Genomic DNA, 22682 nt, shown 5'->3' with positions numbered 1-22682 from the left:
TTTGGATCTTGAAGGATTAAAGTTGTTTTGAAATTAAGCTTTATAATTGCTTGTCAATTACATTAGAGAATGAAATGTATATAATGATACTAGTTATTTTTATATAAGGAGGTCACAATTATCATTGACCCTTAGATTTGAAATCAAGTCCTTGAGAATGTGTCCTTGTTTATACTCAATATTCAAAACAAAAGTTTTCGAATGTTGTGGTACTTTTATATATTGGATTTTACATTCGATGGCTAATTTGATTGTGACCTCCTTGTACAAAAAATAAACAGTCTCGTAATATACAATCCCATTAGAGAATTGTACAAGTTTGTTAGAGAGCTGGTTGATCAATTGGTTTCCTCCCACTTTTAAAAATAAGTTTTTTTTGTTTTTAAAATTATTATTAATTTTGCTGGACCAATTCTCACATTTGAGCATTAAGCGCGATCTAAACCAAATTTTCTAAAAATGGGTATTAGCCAATCCCGTTTCTTAAATTCAACTAAAGGTGTCAATGGACCCGATTAGACCCAAGACTCGGTAGATTCGACTTCGGGTCCAAGTATCCATCCACTATTTGGACCCGATGGGTCGGGTCTAGATCCGAGTGTAGAAGGACACACCCGCACCTGCAAACAATAAAATACTCTACTTGAAGCCTTGTTCATTTGGGCGTATCCCGGATGATATAAAATAAGAAAGTGGTACACATTTTCATCCTTTCTTCCCCCCGTTCTCCTCTCTCTAAAAAGACCTCTTTCTTCCATATCCTCTCTCTCTCCTAACGGCCATGGAAGCCCTGGTCTGCAAAAAACTCGGCGACCCAACCCTTCCTCTCTCCGATTCGTCCCCGATTTTCGTATCAAACGACCACCCAATCCCGAATCTCACCTCGCCCACGTCCGTACGGGTACAGATCAAGGCCACGAGCTTAAACTACGCCAATTTTCTCCAGATTCTCGGAAAATACCAGGAAAAACCACCCCTCCCTTTTATTCCAGGCTCCGATTACTCGGGCGTGGTCGAGGCGGTCGGAACCGGCGTCACAAAGTTCAAAATTGGTGATTTTGTGTGCTCTTTCACGGCGCTCGGCTCATTTGCCGGAAAAATTGTGGCTGAGGAAAAGGACCTGTGAGTTAATCGATGCTGGTATCTGAAAAACTGGGCTATTATTTCATTGGTTTTTTTCTATTTTTTTCTGAAGAAGTAATAGGGAAAATTGCCTGGTTTGGTGAGCACTGAGCAGTGAGAAAAAAGAACTTTAAATTTTCTTTTTGTTGTTGTTGTTGGGTTTGTGTCTTTTGCGGTGAATTTTGCAAATTTGTGGACTATATAGAAAAAATGTGATAAAAAATTATGCAGTATTTTATTTGGTTTTGATGATTAGAGGTAGACTGGCTGCTATTTTCTAAGTAAAAATGGACTGAATTTTGGCCTCAACAATGAAAACATAAAACAGAAAATGACCTGAAATTTATCAAGAAAAGAAAGGGCCTGAAAATTGGATTTTGGTGAAACGGATGGACTCATTAAGGTGAAAATTTAAATTTGATTAACTGAAGTTGGGGTTTTATTTGAATCTTGATTCTTTAAAGCTGAATTAAGCTGATTCGGCACCTGTAATCACAAAAATCTGGAATGAATTTCCATTTGAAAGCCCCCTCTTCATTTATGAAGAATTTGTAAGTTATACTGGGTCAAATACAGAAAAGAAAAACATTTTGTATATGTGATATTAAATACCGTATTCTCAAACATCTGCAAAAATCTTTTGCTTTGCTATGATACACCGAGTATAACCTAGAGAATCTTTATTAATGGAGATGGGTTTTCTAGATGCTATAAAAATAATTGCTTATACTTACTGTTTCTTTTTAATTGCTGGGAATCGAAGTTTTTGTGTGCCTGATGGGTGCGATCTAGTTGCTGCTGGTGCTCTTCCAATTGCTTATGGAACTTCACATGTTGGGCTTGTCCATAGAGCTCGATTAAGCGCCGGTCAAGTATGCATTATTGGTTTACTTTCTTTTGATAGTGAAATGAGACTCCTATAATTTATTGTCAATTGCATTTGTAGAGAACTTGTGGTGGAAATGAAAATGCACATGGTTTTTTATTTTGAATAAAAACCCTTTTCTAGATATACTCTACAAATTTTAGTTGCATTTGACCATATAGAATGATCAATTGTATGTTATTTAGTTGGCTGTCTCCAGGATGATTGTTTGAAATTGTTGATATCTTGTCCCTTTAAATTCCATTGGCATTATTTTGTGTGTGTGAGAGAGAGAGAGATCCACCAGCCTAGGAGTAGTATAAACCCCACAGCGCTGATTGAAGGATCCAGAAATGTGGGCCAGTGTTATGTGTTAGAAATATTTTTCCTGAAAACTGTAGGTGTCCGACAGATCCCAAATTTCACACGTGCCTCATCTAGGCACTTCAAATACGATAAAATAATGGATACATGTAAAATTTGTATGGAAAAATACGTCACACTTATTGGCTGTCAAGATTGCCTCCTCTCCTTGAATCTAGACCATCTGGCCTATGCTACCCTCTTCTGTGTGCATGTAATGATTAGAAGTACTGTGAAAACGAATTTTTTTTTTCTGTGCATATAAGACTGTAGTGAATGTAGTCTCTGATAGGTTCACCTGTATTAGAAGCCCTCTCTACCCGTGCGCTCTTTACATGGCGTTCCAGGCCCCAGAAAATGAATATCTTCTACACATAAAGTTGCCTCTTTTTTTAGATTGGGTAACAACGTCACTTAATTCACTTCATTAAAAAGAAAAAAACACCTACTTTCCAATCTCTTTTTATCTAGGACTTCACTTTTTTCTATAATCCCAAGACCTAGTGTGGTTGTCTTATTATTTGTCTCTCTTACCGTTCTACTAAAGCTGCAGTGCTAGTTCCGTTCTATGAAATTGTGTTGATTTATCAAAAATATAATTTACATGCAGTGGATGTAAATCTGCATATTGCTATTAGTTCCTACTCTCTCTCTCTACTCACAACACACGTATATACATACATATATACATATAATCATTGTTATTTGTTGTATATCATTGGGATATAGGTCCAAGTCTAGAGACGTGGCAAAGAATAGGATCATTTCATGTACAATTAGCGAGATAAGTGGAAAATATACTGTCCTTTATGTGAGTGCAGTTTTGGGGACTCAGATCAAACATCCACATTCTATCTATGTCAACAGGTGGGAAATGAGTTGTTTTCCAGTTCTAAAGTAGCCTTTGTTTTAAGTTGCAGCAGTTGCTTATCTCCACTGTCCGTGCAATAGAATCCACGAGGATGTTTGGTATGAGTACCCATTACTATACTTAAGTATAGTATCCAGACCCAGGTAATATGGCCTTGGAATTCTAATTTCTCTTCATGCAATCTAAATTGTGCATTATTTAGTCTCAGATACTGAGCCTTTACCAAGGAGGCAAGGACAAGAAATCTACCATAGTGAAAAAACTGTCACTTATTCTATTGATGCGCTAGTTTGAGAGGGTTGTTGAAAGATACATGTAAATTTCTCTCTCTTAGGGCATATATGTGATTATGGGTGCTTTTGTAACTTGAATTTGTTTGTTTTGATCAATGTTTAAAATACCGAAAAACTTGCTCATGTTGCTCACAGTATAAACCGAGTTGACTTGCTTAGACAAATGGTTGAACTCACAAAAACTTGGGTTCATTTTCAAACATTATAAAACGCTAAAATTTGAAACAAGTTCTGAACTTGATTTCTCAATGCAGCATAGTTACACTCCTACGAATTCACCAAATGCAGCCTATGTGTCAAAATATCTCACAAAAAAATATACACTGGAAAAATTGGGCCAATTCAATTTTTTCATTTTTATAACAAGGTAAGTGGGTGACTGCAGCTAACTCAACAAGTTTTTCCTAGTTGAAATTTGAAAACTGGAAAGAGTTTATTTGTAGTATGTTCTGACATTAATTTTACTCAAATTTAGAATCAGAAGACTTTATAAGGACATCAAACTTGGAAAGAGAGTTCATTACTAGTCTGAGCCCATGTTTGTTATAAATGTTCATTTATGTTAAGTTAGCTTTTTGGCTATTTTTCTTTTTACTGATTAAGATCATACAGGTGCTTCTTGTTCTCGGTGCAGCCGGGGGTGTTGGTCTTTCTGCTGTGCAGATAGGAAAGGTTTGTGGAGCCATTGTCATTGCTGTAGCAAGGTATCCTGTTAATCTTAGTAACTGTTGTTTATTATTTTCACCTGATTTCCCTTTTTTTTACCTCAGCAAAAGGTGAATTTCATCATTGTTTTCTGCAGTTTGTGATTGATTATGAGACTAATGCCAAATGAACTCGTATTTAGCCTATTAGCATATAATATTTTCTCTTTATGAAGGATAACTTTACTTCATTCATATAACCAAAATTGACAGCAATATTTTCTCTTTAAAAAACTGGAGTTTAAGTTACTGGCCATTGTTTCTTTACAAAATAGAGACTATATGAGAGGTCGTAGTGACTTCCTTGCTTGCTAGTCTATTAGCAAGTTCATTAGCATCTCTTCATGTATGGGCAATGTGCACTGTGAGATTGCTAAGAAGCTCAAAAGTCTCTTGAATTTTGTTTGCTAATGTCCACGTGCATTTCTTCCTACTGAACCATGAAACTACCTTATATGATCCCACCTTCCTTTGTATTCTCTTCTAATTGGATGTAGGTTCCTCAGTCCAAAGAACAACTTTCATATGTAGCATGTAATCTCAATGCATATATGTATCTTTCTTCCTTCTTTGTTTTGTATATTATAATCACTAGTTTCTTCTGCAAATGTTTTATATAACAACTATAAATTTATTTCAAAACCCGAAACCCATATTTATTTAATATATACAAACGTCTAGCTTTCTTTTATTTTTTCGTTTGTAGGAGAGAGAACCCTGTTTAGGACTCAAGATAGGTGACCGAGAGATATAATGTAAATCTTACTGGAGAACAGTTTCGGATTTCAGGGGGACTGAAAAAGTAAATTTTCTCAAATCCTTAGGCGTCGATCTTGTTGTTGATTCAAGTGAAGGCAGCATTATAGAGAGTGTGAAAAAGTTCCTCAGGGCAAGAAAGCTCAAGGGGGTGGATGTTCTCTATGATCCTGTAGGGGGGAAGCTTGCAAAGGAAAGTCTAAAGCTGCTTAATTGGGCGGCAAACATTTTGGTCATAGGTTTTGCAAGTGGAGAAGTCCCAGTGATACCGGCAAATATTGCACTTGTTAAGGTTCTCTCTCTCTCTCTCTCTCTCTCTCACACACACACACACACACAATTGGTTACGCTAGGCTCCCCTGGGTTTTCTCTTTTGAAGAATCTAAGGTGGTTTCCCTTTGTCTTTTTATCAATAATCAGCTGTCCATTTTTCCCCAAGTCATAATTTGTGAAGGTGGTTTCCTTTAATTGCTTCTGTTTTTTCGGGGGAATAATTTATTAAGGTTGGTTCGATGATCACTTACCAGATTCGATAGAGGCTAACAACTTTTGTGGAGATTCTCTACTGTTTCACCCATTTAATCTTGCACAATTTGTTATATCATCCTGTTAACATCTTGATTATAATTAACCACTCCCCACTTGTTGAATCCCCAGAATTGGACAATCCATGGGCTCTTTTGGGGGAGCTACAAAATACATCAACCGAAAGTTCTTGAAGACTCTGTTGCAGAACTTCTGTCGTGGCTAGCAAAGGGTTTGATCACCATCAATATTTCTCATTCCTATACTCTCTCTGAGGTTGGTCACTCCCCAAATGCCTTATTCTGTTTGGTCATCTTTGCAAATCCACCATTCCTTTTTTATTTAAAAATTTAAGTACAATTATTTACTGTGTGGTTTACAGGCCAATCTTGCATTCTCTGCCATAAAGGAAAGAAAAGCTATTGGGAAGGTGATGATCACTTTTGGAGATAACAGAGAAACAAGATCTCGCCTATGAGACCATCTTCAAAGTGACAATCACATCCTGCTGCGTGCATATAATGGTTGGTTCCGATGCAATTTTGTGCTCTGGAGCTCGTGTGTTTGGACCCTTGGATGTTGTAAGGGGCAGTCGGGATGATCACAGGATGCAGCATGGTTTCTCTTAATAAAGTGATGGACCAAGAACATTAATTTATCTTAAAAAGGGGAGCCGCAGGTTTATACAATGGCAACTGAATGTCATTGGAACACAATATTGCGACACTGATAAACCTGCGAGCCGATTGTCCTCACCTTGACAATTCAGGTTCTAGGAAACAAGTAAATCTCAAGCCTGAAAAGATGGTGCTATCTCACAACACATTTTCTGGACCATTTATTTCAAGCCTTAATCCACCAAATTTATGCTTATGGTGCTTCAAATTCTACAACTATGGCGAAATGGATTTACTGACTTTTCCAGTACTGAATATGCTTTTTGGGTGGGGTTTTGAGGCATGAATTTGTGAATTTCCTTGAAACTTCTCCAAAACCTCATCTTTTAAAGAAATAAAAGATTTATAAATTATTTCAGGAACATGGGTACTCTCTCTCTCTCTCTCTCTCTCTCTCTCTCTCTCTCTCTCATGTGAGGATATTGTTCCGTCTTGGTATGCATAAATAAAGTTCCAAATGGCTTCTATTTACCTGTTTATTCACAATGGTCAAAGTTGGTTTCTGTTTACCTGTTTATCCACAGGTCAAAGTACCTCTAATTGTTCTCGCTTCTCAACACTTAATCTGGGTAACCTAGAAATTTTCAATATATATATATATATTGAGGATCAACACTTAATCTGGGTAACCTAGAAATTTTCAATATATATATATATTGAGGATGTACCTGATTGATAGAAAAATTTAAAAATATTATCTCAAATGTAATTTGTCTTTATGGAAAAATAAATCTTTTTAATTTGAAGATTGCTAAATTATTATTGGACATTGAATATTTTATTTTTGAAATTTAAAATTCTTTTTGGAAAACAAATTTTAAGCATTTGTACATCTTGTCACTGCAATCAAAATATTAGGACTTGCATTGCGCGTGCTTCTTTATTGGTAATAATCTTTAACCATGGCCTAAACTACTTATTAGAACCATGGATTTGGGATTGGACTTGTTAGGGTCCTGAGACCGAGTGACCCGGTCCATATAAAGGATACGGGCAAGTCCTCAAATTCTGTCTTAGGGCTCACCAGGGGTCATTGATCCGAGCCCACTAGGAAGACTTGGGACTCTTCTGAATTAGATTGAACTTGCAGGTTTGATTGGTAGGATTAACCAGTGCCTTGTTGATTTGGTCTAAAGCAAAAGTCGTAGTTGGTTAAAAGCTCAAAAACGATGTTTAGTTGGTTTTGATTTGTCGTATCATCATTTTTTACTAGTTAACTGACTAAATGAAGTTTGAGAATTGTTTTATAATATATGTCATATTTTTAAATTATTAATGAAAAAAATTATATTAAGGTACTCTTATTTTGAAGTTGGAGCTTACAAAAAAAAAATGGGAAGAGGGTGAAGGTGTTTCGTCCAATTTCTCCAAAAATTGAAGAGTAACACAGTTATTTACAGGGGGCGTTGCGAGAATCGAACTCGCGACCTCTCGCACCCAAAGCGAGAATCATACCACTAGACCAAACGCCCATGATATGGTATTGCTTCAAAGATAATAAATATAATACATATATCCTTTCTCTAATAACCCTCACATGAGCACAAGCCTCTTTCTTATAACGGTGTGGTTTGGCTAAGGCCGAGGCCCCCAACAATCAAAGTGGCGCACATTCAAATGGTGCTCAAATATGTTGTTTCAGTATAGAAATCCTTAATAATAGCTTGAAATTTTATTTTCATCTCTAATTATAAAATTGAAAGTAAAAAATAGAGTAGATCGAGTAGATTTATGAATACTTGAAGTCTTGAAAATTTACAGTCTAGATAACCATTCTGACATGCACCATGTTCAAGACTCGAAAGCTGTTTTTCTCATGTTCATACATCTTGAGGTCGCGATGATTGAATTGAGGGTTTTTAAACATCAAAATAACTTCTTCTGATGAATTTTTGAGGTGTGCCTTAATTTGGTTGTTTAGGGCCTCACACTTATATAAGCTTTTTCCATCTTACAATAGTCGAAATGGTTATAATCTATCACCTCTCTCTCTTTCTCTGAGAGGAACTTTCTTAAGTCACTTATTTGGGCCATAGACAAGGAAAACTTGTTTTATTAATTGTAAATTTTAGGAATTAGTCTTCATTTTTAAGCCCGACAAGAGCACAAGCCCCTCTGTTACAATGTTGGTCCTAATCAACCCCTCTCTCTCTCTTTCTACACGATCTTGGTGTCATCCGATGTAGTTCTAAATGATCCTCTTCTGTATCATTCAAAACTCAACCATTGGACTCCAAGAGACGAGCTATTTGCTCGCCTTCTCCATCATGCAACTCTAGGTTCACCTTAGGCACATATCCATTCTCTCTCATCATCCCGACCAATACATCGAGCTCTTCGTAAATCCTATCGCACTCCGGATGGCTCCGGTCTGCCATCAAGAACACGTGGACCCCGCTTCGAAGCTCGATCCAGCTACACCCCGGCGTCTTGGCCACCCCGTTACGCCTCATGGCTCGACGCACCTCCGAGACATCTTGATGGCGCCCTTGCGCCATATACATGTTTGATAATAGCACATAGGTGCCACAATGGCTAGGCTCAAGCTCTAGGAGCTTAAGGGCCACCTCTTGACCCAGGGTGACGTCGTTGTGGACCCTACATGCACTGAGTAGGGCACGCCATACAACGGGATTTGGCTCCAATGGCATCTCTAGGAGGAGCTTGTGGGCCCCGTGTAGGTCCCCGGCTCGACCTAACATATCGACTACACAAGAATAGTGCTCTATCGTCGGGTTGACCCCATAGTCCACTTTCATTTGAGAGAAGTGGTCCATACCGGGCCCCATGAGCCCCGCTCGACTACACGCCGAGAGGACCCCAACTAGGGTGACCTCGTCGGGCCTCACGCCAATGCTCCTCATACGCCTGAACAAATCGAGGGCCTCTTCACCGTTGCCATTCATCCCATACCCCATGATCATGATGTTCCATGACACCACATCCCCGTGAGCCATGGTCTTGAAGACCTTCCGAGCCTCGTCCAAGCTCCCGCACTTGGCGTACATGTCCATGACTGCATTGTTAGCATAGACATCATCTTTCTTCAATCCGGTCGCTATCATGTATGCATGGATCTCTTTGCCATGCATGATGGCTGCGAGGCTCGAACAGGAGGGCAACACTGTGGACAACGTGATGGAGTCAGGGCTTATATCGCCGGCCCTCATGCGATCAAACATGTGCAATGCTTCCTCGTGTTTGCCCGCATTCACATAGCCCAAAATGATCGAATTCCAGGAAAATAAGTCTCTCTCAGGCATTTCTTCGAAAAGTTTTCGCGAATCATCCATGCTCTTGCACTTTCCATACATGTCGATCAAAGCATTACACACGACCATATCGGATTCGAAACCAAGCTTGCGAACACAGTCGTGAATCTCTTTTCCTTTATCCAAGTCCCCTGTTGCTGCAAAAACTGACAAGATCCCAGAGAGCGTAAACTTACTGGGTTCCATCCCTTCTCTCTCCATGAGCTCGAACACCTCCAAAGCTTCATCAAACCTCCCAATTTGGGCATAACCAGTGACCATGGCATTCCACAAAACAATATCTCTATGAGTCATTCCATCGAATACTTGACGAGCATCGTCGCAGACATCAAATTTCAAGTAGAAATTGATCAAAGAACTACCAATATATACATCTGAATCCAAACCCAAGTGAATCAAAATGGCGTGGACATTTCGTCCTCGACCCAATTCGGATGAGTTGGAGAAGGCCTTGAGGGTGCAGGGGAAAGTGAATTTGTCAGGAATTAAGCCCGATTTCCACAATTCTGCATAGGCTTCGATGGTTTCTGAGAAGAACTCATGAGCCGAGAGGCCAGCCATAATTGCATTGTACGCGAAAACGTTTCGATCTTGGGTTTGATCGAAGACGAGGCATGCTTCATTCAAGCAATCACACTTGGAATACATATTAATAAGACTAGTAGTAATTGAAGGGATCTTTTGGAAGCCATGGATCAAGACTAATGAATGGATTTGTTTGCCTCTAGAGAGATTCTTTCCTTTGGCACAGGCTTGGAGAAGAGAGATGAAACTTCTCTCATTATTTGTGAGAACACTGGTTGAAGAGAGAGAATTTGTGGAAAAAATTTGGTGGGTTTTGGAAGAGAGAGAAAACGCAGGAAGATAGTAGTTCTTTGGTTCTGAGGGAAAAAAATGGGAGGTTTTGGAAGAGAGAGAAAATGCAGGAAGATGGTAATTCCTTGCGGCTACTTTAGAGAGAGAGAAAACAAAGCTCATTTGGCGACGTTGAAGAGTGGTAAGCCAATATGCACCTTCTATAAACGGGCACTTTCACCCAACGGCTTTGCAATTCAAAACGACAGTGCATGGTGTGCTCCCGCTGGAATACATTGTAAATCTACTCCCTCAGCTCTATCTAATACAAATCAATCAAATCAACAAGTGGATAGTGTTATTCTATTAGTGAATTGCGCTCCTATGGGCGCATACTATACATTTATTCCTCGAGCAAAACACTTTGGAGGATTTTTTTTTATCTCAAATTTTGGTAACCACCTAATAATTAGTAGATGACTGTTTGTAACAACCTAATAATTAGTAGATGACTATTTCCAAAAGAAAAATTTTGGATTTGGAGATACGTAACACATGGGTCTTACCCTTCAAGTATTGAACGGCCTCTATTCAATCTTAAGTTATTATTTTTCTCAAGCATATAAAGTGTCATCTAGATAAAATTTTGTTGAGGTTATTTGACGAGTTGAAGATGCTACATTCAAAAAATTTCAGGTCCTAAAATTAAAAAATGCAGAACGAGAAATGCAAAAAAGAAGCAGTAAAAGAGAATGACATGGGGCTTTTGGCAGCAGTGTTGCCTAGCTTCATGATGAGGTCTCTTACTCCATTCTCACCAAATGATTGGTGCTCAAATCCCCACTAACTTACCAAATATTTTGAGAATAGTATGAAGCCTCGACGGTAGTATTATCGAGTCCCATGATGAGGTCTATGACTTCATTCTTACCAAAATGTAGAAGCCCAAATCCCCATTGACTTACCACTTTTGAGAATAGAGTTGGGTTGTAGTGGTAGCACCACTTGTGCCCCAACTAAAATCTAACTTCCATTATCCTCTAACACATTAAAAAACCCTTCATGATTTCGAAAAACAAGTAGGGGGCTCAACATCCCCACTGAATTACTAAAAAAACGAATAAGAATAAAAGGAGGCAGCAAATACAGCCGTACGGATATGCATCTTGATTTTTTAAATTAATTTTAGAAGAGCCAGGTTTTCCCATTTTGAAATGAAGCACTATCCATCATTCAACTTATGAACGGTGGATAAAGCCAAGGAGTCAATATACAATCTACGCTTGCAAGAGCACAACATCGACCAGCATTTCAAAATTTTGACTAAATAGATATTCTATGGGTGGCAATGGATCCCAAGGGACCCCACGGTAGGCCACACCTCGTCTTGGGGCTTGAAATTTTGGATCCAAAAGATCGGGTCTGGGGTTCAAAATAGGCTTGAATACTATTCAGGTTTAGATCTAGGTCTAGTCAAACTTGACCCAGACCCATACCCAAATAATGTGGGTATTCATAAAAATATTGCCAATACATTTGTGTTTTTAGGAATTTCCACTTACTAGGTAAACTAGTAAAGAATGTGGGTATACATGGGCATTCATAAATATTGTACAGTATTATAAATGTTACCAATAATAGTGATATATGATGGTAAAAAAAAGTGCGATTTGTATAGAGCCGATCTCTAAACAATCAAATTAGAGCCTAGCTGTGGTTTCAATACTGGAAGTTTTTGTGATAGCCTTAAAATATATTTTTATCTTTAATTATAAATTTTAAAGCTTAAAAAATAGTGTAAATCGAGCAGATCTATAAAAACTTGAAAATTTTGAAAATTGACACTCCAAAAATTCGTTACATCATGCATTATTTCCAAAACATGAAATCCATTTTTTTCTCTTGTCCACACATCTTGATGTCGAGGTGGTCAATTTGAGGATATTTGAGCATCAAAACAACGTCTTCTAGTGAAAATTTTGAGGTGGGTTCAAATTTGATTGTTTAGAGCCTCAGCTCTATATAATTTTTTTTCAAAAAAATGAAAAACTCATAGTCATAGGGTGGCAATAGACACGACCATCTGGGACCCGACAGGTAGACCCGACCTCGGGTCCAAGTATGGGTCCAACTTTTGGACCTGAGAGGTCGGATCCGGGTCCAAAACCTGAGCCCAAATACCATTCGGCCGGTTGCCACTCTACAGGGTTCCTAAATTGTTCGTTGCAAAAATATCCAAAGTACTCATATTCCATAGGGAATGTCCATTTACATACTCATATTTCATAAAGAATATACATTTACCTTTTGTACAAAGAGGTCACAATTTTGATGTGGAATCTAATAACTTAAACGTCACAAAGTTCGAAAAAAAAAAATTGAACTTTGAGCTTGGTCAATGAAATAAATACAGCCACCTAAGTTTACATCCAATGGTCTAGATTATTTGTGACCACCTTGTATTCCCTATTTTATATTTCAATAATTTTTTAGTGCAAATAAGTCGAAATCAATTTTAGCTGGCAAATATAAATTGGGTAGCTATCCCATTTGACTTAAGATCAAAAGAAAAATTTTCATACTTCGTAACAAACCCAACTATTGAATCTCACATTTGTCACCTATAAATAATTTGAGACCTCTTTATGCTAAAAAGAATACAGTTCCTATACTGATGACTATTATATCCGCATCGGTTAAAGAAGGAAAACCAACGATTAAAAACACCCTTCCATAATACATAGTTCCATACTAAAGTGCCCTTTGCGTATAAGGGGCATGCCCCAGCATACAGAGACTAAAGTGGTACGCTCCAGTGATGCAAGGTTCATTAGAGAAGGATACTTATAAAACGAGACTGCACCAAACTACCCTATTCGACCTATTGCACCATCAACCAATGTCTTGGCTTATCTAATCTAAAACAAAAACTGACTTTAATCGTAAATCGGATAAAATTAATATTTGACCAATTGTGACTTATCAAACTGGCCAGTTTTAATTGGTGGACAAATTGGTGAATTTTTTTAATATATTTTATATTTTTAAAGTATTATTTTTCTTATTATTATTTTTTTAAATATGATCCAATCAATTCAAACAGTAGTTCGACTAGTTTTAATATGACCAAGCCCCTATCCATATTAATGTCTAGTCCATTTCAAGTAGCATTAATAGAAACGAGGGGGAGGGGAGGGAGCAAACGAACACTCGAAGTGCTTTCAATTGGGAAACAAACTTAACAAAATTCTTTTAATCTGAAATATGATGGACAAGAGTGTTGTGACCTCCCTGTATCAAAAGTACAAGGTCTTTTTCCAAATTTAAATGCAGTAAATTTTCAGAACTGTCTGAAAATTACTAAAAAAAAGTTTTAGACGATCTTGTTCCTCTAAATTTATGGGGGTTTCAATAAAGATGTCCTACATGCATTCACATTCAAACGGTAACCAATATACTTTGCTTAAAATCTTCATTTATATAGTCCAGTGTTTCATTACAGTTAAAACAGAACCAATAGCTAAAATTAGCAATAATAGAGAGAGAGAGGCAATAATACAGCTGCAGGAAGACACAGAATGATGAAGTATTTACAGAGAGAATTTATGATATTTACAGTCACAAACCAACCCAAGAGAGAGAATTCATCTGAAGCTGGAGATTTGAAAACTTCCTTTAAGTTTCCTCTTTCTCTTTCCATCCCCACAATTATGCCCCAGGCTTTGCCTTACTATCAGTATTCAGGAACCGGAAATACTCTTGTTGCGTCATCTGCCCTCCCAACAGTGCATCAAATGAGCACCTGTAAAAGCTGGAAATAAAAGGGAGAAAAAATTAATTAAGAATACTATTCAACAAATGCAAAAAATATATATTATGAGAGAGAAATTGTATAGAGAAGCTTTACCTCCCGTCCATGCCGACAATTAAGACTGTGCTTTGGGCCCCAAAAGCCACCAGAAAGCGGGTGTCAACTGGTAAATGGAACTGAGCAAATGACCACTCAGAGCTGAAGTATTTCGGTAGAACCCCTGTGCATTTTTTAAACCAGTTAGATGAAAGCAAACAATCTAACAATTTGTCTGCCTGTCCCCCGCCCCCCTTTCCTCTCTCTCTCTCTCTCTCTCTCTCACACACACAATGTTAGCAGAACCATTAAGAAAAATTTGCAAAACCTACCCAAACAAAAACCATCTAGCAACCTCTAATTTGCTTTTCTATGAGAGCTGAAAGAAATTAAACTCGTTATATTGGTTCAACTGAAGAAAATACCGATATGAAGAAAAGAAGAGCATATTAATTACTTTTTAAGATCATAAACCCATAATGTGCGAATGGAAATCATTTTTTAACAAGCAAATAGTTGATATCACTGTAGAGAGACAGAGACAGAGACTTACCTTTCATGAAGGCCAAAGAAGAACTCTGGTTCGCCCCAGTGTTTGGAGAAATAAGAGCATCAACTGAAGTCGAAGAGCTCTGGTGAGTTAAAGCTGGACCCTGACCATTATTTGAAGAATCTGAGGAAGAATCCTCTCCAGCCACCCTAACTCTGAGACTGAATATATGGACGGTCCCTTTATCACTAGACACTGCCAACCATTGCACTTTTGCAGAGAGAGCGATGCTATAAATTTCAGCCCTATCCACGCCCCGGCGCACCTGAATCAAATAAAAGTTGGCATTAATATCAGGAAAAAAAAAGATACTATGATCCCTATGGTCATCATAACAACAGTACATTAGGTTTATTTATAACCCAAAAGAATCAAACCATTTGGTTTATCACCATCCATTCTATACTTGGATGGTGATGGCGGGAGAGTGGGGATGTAGAATTAAATTACTGACATGCTTGGTGAGACTGGGGTCCCTTACATAGCTGCTCCACCCATTGAATGGATGGTGGCAAACCAAATGTTAATTGTCCTTGTCACAACCATACAATTAATGTGTTCTGCATGTGCTTTACATGAAATTTGGTAATATAAATATAAAATAAATGAGATTGCATACAATGAGACCATTTACTTTTGGTACAAAGGGGTCATAATTACTTATAACCATCCGATGTAAAATTTGAAAGCTTGAATATCTCACAAAGTTCAAGAAAATTTATTTTAAACATTGAGCTTGGTCAATGGTCGAAATCAATTGTGACCACCTTGTATCGAAGGTAAATGGCCTCATTGTATATTTTTCCAAAATAAATATAGGTTCATGTACAGAAGGTGGGCCACTCTCTCTCACTCTCTAGAATCCATTTTCATCCCCTAAATTTTCTTTAAATTTTGGAAGTTTCTCTTGGAGATATGTCCACATATCTGATTAGAAGTTCATATCACTAAGTATTTTGCATCTCTTTCGGAAATCTGTCTTACACCATCTCCATTTCTGATTTCAAATGGAAGACATTTACTTTCTTATTCAAATAGATAGAAAATAGAGGTAAAGACAGATTTGATTTGAAAGGAGGTTTTAAGTTTCTTAACAACAGAAAATATATAGGAAGAGATAGATTTCACTGCAGAAGAGGGAGACGTAACATCATGCTCTATCACGACAAATCCTAAACTTTCAAACTGCCTTACTCTGAAATCCTTCTCTCTCTTGGTAACCCATTCTAAGCTCTCTCTCATACTAAGACTCCAACTCCCATAGAGTGACACGGACCTAGCACCAATTGTGGCTTTATATATGCACAGTTTATATGGACCTGTTAGTATATTTTTCTTCCTGTACTCAAATAGCAAAGGGAGAAAAAAAAAAGGCCGCTAAACTTAATGTTTTTCATGACAAACAAAAAGAACGAAGAAAAAAGAGGTGTCCTCAAGTATTCAGCAGAAAGGACAAGTTGGCCTTTGGCCCTAGAACAGACCTTGCTTTATTTAACGGAAATGAATTGTATTCCTTTTTTCTTTCTTTTTCTGATTCTATAGTATTTGAAGGAAAGAAAGTCATCCAAGTTCTCCTATGGGCCACATTCCCACAAATATGAGACATCTGAGGGCCTTAAAGTACAATTGAATTTGTTGTTAACTTCGTTGCCTACGAGGAAGATCGCCAATCAGACTATTTCAAATTCCACCTCTCTAGTCTGCGGTTTATTTCAGAAAAAAAAAAATGTATATTTCAAGGTAGTTGTAGATGAAGGTAACGTCATATCTGAAAACAGAAGTAAGGGAGATGAACATGACTTCACAGAATGACACCCAAAAAAATTGCATTGCCCACAGAACTGTGTAAAGAGTACAAATTTTTTCTCACGAAGCATGGCATAAAATATATTGGAAGAGCACATGAAAAGTCCATTCGAATTTCCCAAAATATGACGATAGTGGAATGTTATTTGAGCTTAAAAAAAACAGAAACAAAGGAGGAATGTATGCAATATAAGTAGTTGACAGTTTTGCTAAAAATATTGTATAGTATGAGACCATTTACTTTTGGTACAAGGAAGTCACAATCATTTTTAGCCATTGGATGTGAAATCTAACGAATTGAAGGGTGTCCCAACATTCGAGAATGTTATTTTGGACTTTTTGCCTAGTCAATAACACATTCCCAACCACCGGATTTCACGTCCAACAGTCACTAATAATTGTAACCTTCTTATATCAAAAGTAAACGGTCTCATTGTATACATTTCCTTTGCTTACTGTAGCTCCTTATTAAACAAGAACCAAGATTTTTAAAGAACTCACAATTTTCTATGGCAAATTGGCTTGAGGTATTAGGTTTGCACACTAAACTGAAGTAAAAGCATCTCCTTCTGATCTCAGAAAGGTAACAAATCAAAACAAAACACCAAAAAACACACAAAAAAAAAGCAGAATCATGATGCATAAATAGCAACAACGCACATACATGCTGAAAGTCTTCATTGATATCGAATAATTAAAAACAGTTCAAAAACATAAAAAAGCACAAAAGAGAATTCATCGAACTACTTCCGGAATATTTCCTGAAGGTTATTGATGGGACTGAGAACTGACAAGTATATGCATACATAACATAGCAACCTAACCAAAAGCACAAACTACAATTCCCTTCTTGATTATTCAAAACAGGTAGTTAAGGTACCCATTATGCAGAACTTCAGACAAACTACAAATATTCACTAGATGCTTCACGTTCAAACTACTGTAAGAATAATTCAAAGAAGAATAAGGCCCTGCTCAGATGTCAGTAGTCATATCAAAGAAATAGTCCTATTTACTTTATTAATCCTGAAAAGCTAGAGTCAGTTTTTTTATGAATATTAAAAAGATTTCATTGATCAAAATTGTGGGTACAAGTGTAGGAACTGTACTTTATGGAGTCCATACACCTTAGACACTAAGTATATAGAGAAAAATTATAGTCACAAGCGTTCATAATCATATTAAAGAAGTTCCTTTTTTGGGGGGAAATAGAGGAAAATTACATTCTTGTTCTTCTCAGGAAAAATTGCAGTCAGAAGCGGTCACAATCATATTAAAGAAGTTCCTTTTTTGAGGGGAAATAAAGGAAAATTACATTCTTGTTATTCTCATGATAGGACACAAGAAAATAGAACCCCCTCTGTAGAGCTAAAGAGGGATTACCCAATTTATAACAACAATACCCTTTAAGTGAATTATATAAACATGACAGACCCAAATTATACAGTCTCTTTCTCTCTCTCTCTCTGTCTCTCTCTGTCTCTCTCCAGATCACTTCAACCCTCTCTTATTCAAAAAATTCCTCTCTCATTCAAAACAATTAGAGCGAGTGTAGCAATTGATTGCAGCAGGAAAATTGATTCAAAGTCTAAGCTTTTAACCAGAAATAGAATCATGGGTTTTCACTAGTAGGAAATCAGGACCTGAGGAGATTACTGTTACTGTGATAGTTAGCAATTTATCAGGGAGAAAAAACCTTGTGAAACCATTAAAAATCGAATGACTGTTCAGAATCACTGTCACATATTATTGTGAAAATTACAGCCTAAATCCAGTCTAAATTCAATTATTATCACAAATTACATGGGCCCCTTCATGGTGGGAAATTACTTGAAGGGGTTTCAGGGAGAAAAAAGCTTGTGAAGCCGGTACAAATCAAATGTCGGGATTTTTAATATGAAGTGGCCCATGAAATTTACCTTAGGGGCCTGGTGACAAGTGGTCCAAAAGGTAAGCTCCCCCATGAATAGTTGTGTGCCACGCTGGCACTTGTCACTCTTTAACCAGTGTAACAAAAAAATAATGCTATACCTAAAATCGTGTGCGGTCGTATGAGGCTTAAGCTAACATGAATATAAACCACTCAATGATAAAAAATACATTATAAAATCATAGATTGAACATCAGCAACATAAACAAATAAAGAACAAATTAAAAAAAAAAAAAAAGAAAAAAAAAAAAGACATGATACCTCTTGTAGGCGAGTTCCATCCATGGTGTTGAAAATTCTGATCAATGTGCCCTTTGTGCTAGCAGTTGCAAGCAAAAGCCCGTCCAATGTTAAAGTGAAGCATGCAATATGAGCATCATGAGCATTAATAGTCTTTGTTCTCTTCAAGCCAAAGTGTTCCACCCGAACCTCCCCTCGATGCAAACCAGGACAAGCCAATACAAAGGTATTTGACTGATAAGATAAATTGCACAGCCCCCTTGGATTCGCAAGAGTCTCTATCTGGTGAAGAAGCTTCAAATCCGCAAAGTTATACACATAGATCTTGTGCTCTAGAACCACAACAATGCGGTCTCTTCTCAATTTCACAGCTCGAACCTCTGATCTAAATGAGAGCTCACAAATACACCGGCTTTGATGATCATCCCATATCATAACTTTGTTAGGTGGGTACTGTGGGTTTTCCCCACCTCCTACAAGGGCCAAGATGTTGCATCGGAAAAGCATCTCTACAATGCCAAAACCTCCATTTTTCAAATCCCTCCTAAAAGTCTCCTTGAAAGGGTCACAATTATATATCCTGAAACCTCGGTTTGTCCCAGCTGAAAAGCATCCATAGTCCTGATTCCAAGACACCGATAACAATTCCACATCCTCATTGTTGCTAGACTCTGGTTCAGATTGATTGGGAGTGACACTTAAACCTGATGAATGTTCGTATGAGCCGAGTCGGTTGGGAGGGTGGATTCCCCTAGATGCAGAGACAGTCGTGCTCATGGGTGGTGAAACAGTGGCCATCAAATCCTAAAGAAATCAACTTCCATAGAAAACAAGACCCGACTTGAGGTTATATCGACACCTATTTCTGTTCACCACATGCAACATAGGGTCGAATTGATCTCAACAAATGTAATAACATAATGATTATAAAAAAACATCATGATGTATCAACCACGGGTGACCATGAGTACACACAAGTAATTAAACAATGTATAGAAACATGACTAATGACAAACAAACACATTGAAACAGAAATTATACAATATAAATCACTATGCATTGTAATGTACATGCATTAATTTACAAGTGTAATGTACATGCATTACTAGTGTAATGTACATGCATTAATTTACAAGTGTAATGTACATGCATTAATTATATTACTCTGTGTGTGTGTGTGTGAGAGAGAGAGAGAGAGAGAGAAAGATAGAGAGAGAGAGAGAGAGAGAAAGATAGAGAGAGAGAGAGAGAAAGATAGAGAGAGAGAGACAGGTATCAAAGTGAGAACGAGGACAGTCAATTTACCAGTCTAGATAGAGGGGATGAGGAGTGGGGAATAGGTTTAAGCAAAGGAATTCGAGAAGTAGGCCAACATCCCAAAGATCAAAGTGTGAAAACAAAAATTTTCTTCAACTGGTGTTTACATAAGGTAAAACGAGCCGGATTCGGAGAAAATTTAGTCATTGCATAAGTATCAAACAACAGAGCCTCGATCTCATACCCTAAAAAAACTTCGCGTAAAAACCCTAATTATTTCATGCAAATAATTCATATAAATTATTTCATGCAAATAATTAATATAAATAAATAAATAACTGAGATTCCATAGTTGCATCACAAAATAACAAATCCTGAGTTAATTTCAACAATAGTTAACAAATACATAAAAAATTATATCGCTGTGGCAACAAGTAACAGATTACCTGGTTGCTTAACTCAATATATAAAAAGCAATAGAAATTCCATACTTCTATCCCTTCAGATGAGTAAACATTAAATTTCATATATTTCTACCAAAAGTTAATGTAAGCGAGAAAGTGAACACAGAGAATCCATCTTGAATACCGATTTAACACAATCACAAACTTGCAAAGCACTTTACTCAGGGATTGGACAAAAGAACAATCACTAACCCTAAATTTTTCATATCAAACTATAAACACATAATCAAGCGATCAAACCCACAGATCTCGTAATTCGGTCACGAATACATCAAAATCAACCATTATCACCCCAAAAAAATAGTAAAAAGTCGATCAAATAATCAATATTCTCATAGAAAAGCGGAACAAATTTGAGTACCAGGATGTCTCTAGGGCAATGAAGCTCTTTTCACGCAGGAATAATTCTACCGAAGGTGGAATACGTCTCCTCTCTCTCTCTCTCGTCTTCCTCTCGCCGAAACTCACCTCTGCCCCTAAAACTCAACTCTCTCTCTCTCTCTCTCTCTCTCTCTCTTGTTTCCCTGTCATTATTTGTTCATATCGATGGCTTCCCCCATGGCACGGCCGTGAGTTGATCGATTAAAAATCTTACGTTAATATTAGAACGCGGTTAGCTTGCGGCCAAGTCCGCACATGTAGAAATGCGGGCTTAGAAATATATACTTTTAATTATAATTTAATCCTAATTTTTAGAGTATATATAATCATGGAGATCATGAATATAAAAAAAAAAAAAAATTTTAAAATTCAAAATAATAATTATATCAAGAAAACATTTGGACCGTCTGTTACAATTGTTTTTAAATGGACCACCTAATTGCATCCATCTTTAAGATGGATACTTTATACCTCTGGATCGGATATTTTAGAAATGCGGTATAGCCTCCATGAAACAATTGTTTTTATTATGGGTGCGGTTTGTATAGAGCGTAAGCTCTAAACGATCTAATTACAGCCTACCTTCAAATTGTATCGAGGAATGTGTTTTCAATACTGAAAATCTTTTTAATGGCCTTAAAATATATTTTTATATTTATTTATAAAGTTTAAAGCTTCAAAAATATTATAGATCGAGAGATCTATAAAAACTTGAAAATCTATAAAATTGACGTTTCAAAAATGTGTTACAAAATACACTATTTTCAAAACTTAAATCCATTTTTTTCTCATGTCCATGCATCTTGACGTCAAAATGATCAATTTGAGGATATTTAAGCATCAAAACCACCTCTTTTAATGAAAATTTTGAGGTAGGCTCGAATTTGACTGTTTAGAACCTTGTCTCTGTCTAAACTTTTCCCTTTTATTATTATGAGAGGATGTAAATAAAGCTTCATCTAAAAACTTAATGAAAAATGTAATTACGGAGTTGAAAGACTTTTAAATTGGATCATCTTAGCTACCCTTTACTATTATGGATGTAAAAAAAAAGAAGGGGATTTCAAGCCCAAAAAATAATGTATACTATAACACATTAATTAGACTTTCTATTTCACCCTAGAAATAGCTGTTCTGAGATCTGCAAGATTGGCAGTTTTTTTTTTAGCTTCAAAATTGATAGCCAGTGTTCAAAATTGATTTTAGAGCTATCATGGAGATTTATGATGCTCAAAGTTACTTGAAGCCTAGGCCTTATAGATACCGGATTCATTATTTATGGAAAAGTTTAAGGAAACAATTTATACAAGGCACCAACCTTATACTATATAAACAAGGCGAAACTCAAAAACCATGGGAAAAGATCTTTTTGATATTGGAAAATCTTGATATTGAGATATATGGATATGAGAATAAAAGGATCTCATATCATAAAAATAGTGCAACTTATATTGTATCATATATTCCATCCATTTTCAAGATTTTCAAGTGTTTATAAATCTACTTGATATGTACCGACTATAAAATGTACCAATTATAAAGCATTAAATTTCACAACTATGACTAAGATTGGATTTTTAAGCCTTTGCCAGTTTCCTGACAAAAAAAAAAATTACATCTTTCGATATGATTTGGAGTTGCAGCAAGGTGGGTGTCACAAACAAACCGCACCCATTATCTGTTTGTTTATTCGGTAAGCAAGTCTAATATAAATTATGAGTATTACCCTGGCCCTTTTCATCATTTTCTAAATGGGCAGAGCAGGATCGGACCCGGCCTGGATACGACATTGATAAGGTGGGTGGGTAGAACTGGACCTGACATGGAACTGGTCGGGCTTATTAATATTGAAATATATATGATTTATCGGGTCAGGATTTGTCCGACTTTGGCTCAGACCAACTCACTACGTCCTTGTCAAGGGCTAGCAATGGGTCGGATCAGTTTTGGCCCTAGCCCGGCCC

At 37.0% G+C, this 22682-nt stretch overlaps 3 protein-coding genes and 1 non-coding gene across 6 annotated transcripts; 1 reads left to right on the top strand and 3 right to left on the bottom strand.

The window, feature by feature from the left end:
• Window positions 1-516: 516 nt before the first annotated feature.
• LOC18432428 (GroES-like zinc-binding alcohol dehydrogenase family protein) lies at window positions 517-6538 on the top strand. 2 transcript variants are annotated; one of them, XM_006842533.4, is made up of 6 exons: window positions 517-1122; window positions 1886-1994; window positions 4127-4218; window positions 5008-5266; window positions 5632-5775; window positions 5882-6370. In XM_006842533.4, exons 1-6 carry the CDS (start codon window positions 782-784, stop codon window positions 5975-5977), a joined length of 1041 nt encoding a protein of 346 aa, XP_006842596.1. In that variant the 5' UTR covers window positions 517-781; the 3' UTR covers window positions 5978-6370. The 2 variants fall into 2 exon arrangements, 1 of the variants encoding a protein (XP_006842596.1); XR_016060894.1 differs by having other exon boundaries at window positions 522-1122; window positions 5043-5266; window positions 5882-6538.
• A 1038-nt stretch (window positions 6539-7576) lies between these two features.
• TRNAP-UGG (transfer RNA proline (anticodon UGG)) lies at window positions 7577-7648 on the bottom strand. The gene has a single exon. It is a non-coding gene; the product is annotated as a tRNA-Pro (tRNA).
• A 552-nt stretch (window positions 7649-8200) lies between these two features.
• On the bottom strand, window positions 8201-10478 carry LOC18432426 (pentatricopeptide repeat-containing protein At3g14730). The gene has a single exon (XM_006842532.4). It carries the CDS (start codon window positions 10424-10426, stop codon window positions 8396-8398), a length of 2031 nt encoding a protein of 676 aa, XP_006842595.3. The 5' UTR covers window positions 10427-10478; the 3' UTR covers window positions 8201-8395.
• A 3223-nt stretch (window positions 10479-13701) lies between these two features.
• Window positions 13702-20895, bottom strand: ATG18D (autophagy 18 D-like protein). Of its 2 annotated transcripts, XM_006842531.4 has the most exons (5): window positions 20699-20895; window positions 18638-19481; window positions 14644-14905; window positions 14151-14274; window positions 13702-14054 (listed from the first exon to the last, which is right to left on the bottom strand). In XM_006842531.4, exons 2-5 carry the CDS (start codon window positions 19412-19414, stop codon window positions 13952-13954), a joined length of 1266 nt encoding a protein of 421 aa, XP_006842594.1. In that variant the 5' UTR covers window positions 19415-19481; window positions 20699-20895; the 3' UTR covers window positions 13702-13951. The 2 variants fall into 2 exon arrangements, with proteins under 2 accessions (XP_006842594.1, XP_088730178.1); XM_088874052.1 differs by lacking the exon at window positions 13702-14054 and having other exon boundaries at window positions 14147-14274.
• Window positions 20896-22682: the final 1787 nt, after the last annotated feature.

This window comes from Amborella trichopoda, chromosome 8 (genome assembly GCF_054954075.1).
Source record: "Amborella trichopoda isolate Santa Cruz 75 chromosome 8, AtrichopodaSantaCruz75HAP2 v2.0, whole genome shotgun sequence".
NCBI classification, from domain to species: Eukaryota; Viridiplantae; Streptophyta; class Magnoliopsida; order Amborellales; family Amborellaceae; genus Amborella; species Amborella trichopoda.
Note: the sequence above shows the minus strand (reverse complement) of the source record. Positions and strands in the feature narration are given on the sequence as shown.

Coding starts and splice junctions, on each gene's coding strand:
- LOC18432428 (XM_006842533.4), top strand. CDS start 782: ATGGAAGCCCTGGTCTGCAAAAAACTCGGCGACCCAACCCTTCCTCTC. Junction 1,123..1,885: donor GTGGCTGAGGAAAAGGACCT/GTGAGTTAATCG, acceptor TGGGAATCGAAG/TTTTTGTGTGCCTGATGGGT. Junction 1,995..4,126: donor CTCGATTAAGCGCCGGTCAA/GTATGCATTATT, acceptor AAGATCATACAG/GTGCTTCTTGTTCTCGGTGC.
- LOC18432426 (XM_006842532.4), bottom strand. CDS start 10,426: ATGAGCTTTGTTTTCTCTCTCTCTAAAGTAGCCGCAAGGAATTACCAT.
- ATG18D (XM_006842531.4), bottom strand. CDS start 19,414: ATGGCCACTGTTTCACCACCCATGAGCACGACTGTCTCTGCATCTAGG. Junction 14,275..14,643: donor TTCTTTGGCCTTCATGAAAG/GTAAGTCTCTGT, acceptor AAAAATGCACAG/GGGTTCTACCGAAATACTTC. Junction 14,055..14,150: donor ATTGTCGGCATGGACGGGAG/GTAAAGCTTCTC, acceptor TTTTATTTCCAG/CTTTTACAGGTGCTCATTTG.